The 1,981-nt window shown below is 59.1% G+C and overlaps 1 protein-coding gene across 1 annotated transcript in view; it reads right to left on the reverse strand.

The window, feature by feature from the left end:
* Positions 1-1,860, reverse strand: part of SRL (sarcalumenin) — a 17,974-nt gene extending 16,114 nt beyond the window's left edge. The window contains exon 1 of the mRNA XM_029957866.1: positions 1,189-1,860. Coding sequence (XP_029813726.1) covers positions 1,189-1,840 — 652 coding nt within the window. The 5' untranslated portion in view covers positions 1,841-1,860. The remainder of the gene's footprint in view (positions 1-1,188) is intronic.
* Positions 1,861-1,981: the final 121 nt, after the last annotated feature.

The raw sequence follows: 1,981 nt of genomic DNA on the forward strand, positions 1-1,981 counted from the left end.
CTACGCTGACATCTCTCTTTGCCCATTTCCCCCAAAAACTATACATTGAGCCAGGATTCACGAGGCTGGGGCTGGCTCTGGCTCCTGGGGGACGGCCCAGCCTGACGCGTCCTGGCTGCCTCGCCTTTGCCAGCAGGGCCATTCCCTCCCAGTTCTCCCACCTCTGCCTCCATATCACCCTGGAGCCCTCTGCGTGGTGCCCTGTGCCTTGTGGCTCCATCCCAGATGTGGGGAGCACGAAGCAGCTGCCTCCGTCCGGGGAAGGCACCTCAGTGTCCCCAAAACTTGGAGATAGAGGTGTCCTCACCATGGAGGTGCTGGCACACCAACAGCCTCCAAGAGCTTTTCAGTAAGGGGAGCTGGGTTGAGCTGTAATAGGTGGGGGTTTGGGGACAGGGCTGGGGACACCAGGGCCAAGGGGGGCACCACCAAGCCATGGGACTGTGTTGAGCATCTACAGAGCATTGGGCTGAGGAAGACCTTTTGACTTGCCAAGTGAAGCCACAGAGACCAAACTGGGCTTGCCTTTTGGGAAAAATGGGAGGTTTTTTGAGCTGGCACATTAGTAGATGAAAGAGAAAAAAAGACTCAGCTGGGTCCGAAGGTCGCTGCCCAACCTGTGGGCCAAAGTCTACAAGTATTTCTAGGAAATCATGGTGGGGGGTGTCCCTTTTCCTTAGTTAGCCTTTCACTGATTGAGCGGGGCCAGTGCATTGATAACTCATTGGCCTGGATTAGCTCTTCACACCTTCCCTATGAGCCAAGAGCTGGTGGAGAAGAGACCCACCATCCTGGGAGCATCCTGCCCCTGCACCGAGCTGAGGGTCCGGAGGACTCTGCAGGTGGAGAACAAAGAGCCTTTAAGATACCTGTGGGTGCTGGAAGGGGCCTGGGGCTTAAAAATCTTATCCATGTCCACATCCCTGGGAAGACACCATGGCCTCAAAGTGGAGTGAGGGGAACATCAGCCAGTTTTGGTGCTCTCTGCCGAGCGCCCGCGCGACGGGCACCTGCGGGATCCTGCTGCGCCCTGGCTGCCCACGGCTGTGTTAGGGGCAGGTGGGGAAGCACAAGCGTTAGGACAGGGCCATGCACTAGGCGAGGTTTAATGTGCCAAGCTCAGCTCCACCGGGGTCGATGGTAGGTCACTCTCGCCGCTAGAGCACACCCACAAGAAAAGATTCCAACCTATCTGGCTGTGCTGGGGCTCGGCAGCAGCTGGGGGGGTGATGGGGCCCTCTGTTTCTGCCAGTGGGGGATTGTCTGCAGGGGGGTCTTCTGCCACTGCTGGGGGGTCTTCTGCCACTGCTGGGGGGTCTTCTTTTGCTGGTGGGTCTTCCACTGCTGCTGGTGGATCTGCTGCTGGCGGGTCTTCTTCTTCGTCCTCACAGGGTGGGTGATGGCAGCTGGCAGGGCCATCCCTGGCTTCTCCCATGCCAGCAGCTGCTGGTTTGCCATGGCTCTCTTTGTCGGAAGTGCTGGCTGCTTCCTTGTCACCCTCTTCACTTTCATTCTCTGACCTCTCACCATCTTCCTCAGATTCTTTCTCCTCCTTAGGATCTCCCTCCTCCTCAGACTCTCCCTTGCCTCCATCTTCCTCAGACGCCCCGTGTTGACCTTTGTCAGACTCTCCTTGCTCATCATCTTCCTCCGAGCTCTGCTCATCCCCTTCTTCTCCCCCCTCCAGAGCAGACGCTCCTCTTGGCTCCTCTGTTTCCTCTTCCCCAGGCTGCCCTTGCTCCTCAGAGCCTCCTTTCTCCATGCCAGGCTCCTCATCCTCCCGGGCATGGTTGGCAACTTGTGTGCCAGACCCGTGGATCCCTCCGTGATGTGCTGCCATGGCATCCTCCCCTGGGCTCTGTCCCTCCTGGCCCTTCTCCTCGGTGGTCTCCTCTGTCCGGCTGTCCCCTGGCCCCGGGCCCCTACTCAGGCTCCACGCCGGTTCTTCCTCCCCCTCTCCACGTCCCTCCTCGGCGGCGCC

The sequence above is a fragment of the Manacus vitellinus genome, unplaced genomic scaffold (assembly GCF_001715985.3).
Source record: "Manacus vitellinus isolate BGI_N305 unplaced genomic scaffold, ASM171598v3 scaffold_12_pilon, whole genome shotgun sequence".
Classification (NCBI taxonomy): domain Eukaryota; kingdom Metazoa; phylum Chordata; class Aves; order Passeriformes; family Pipridae; genus Manacus; species Manacus vitellinus.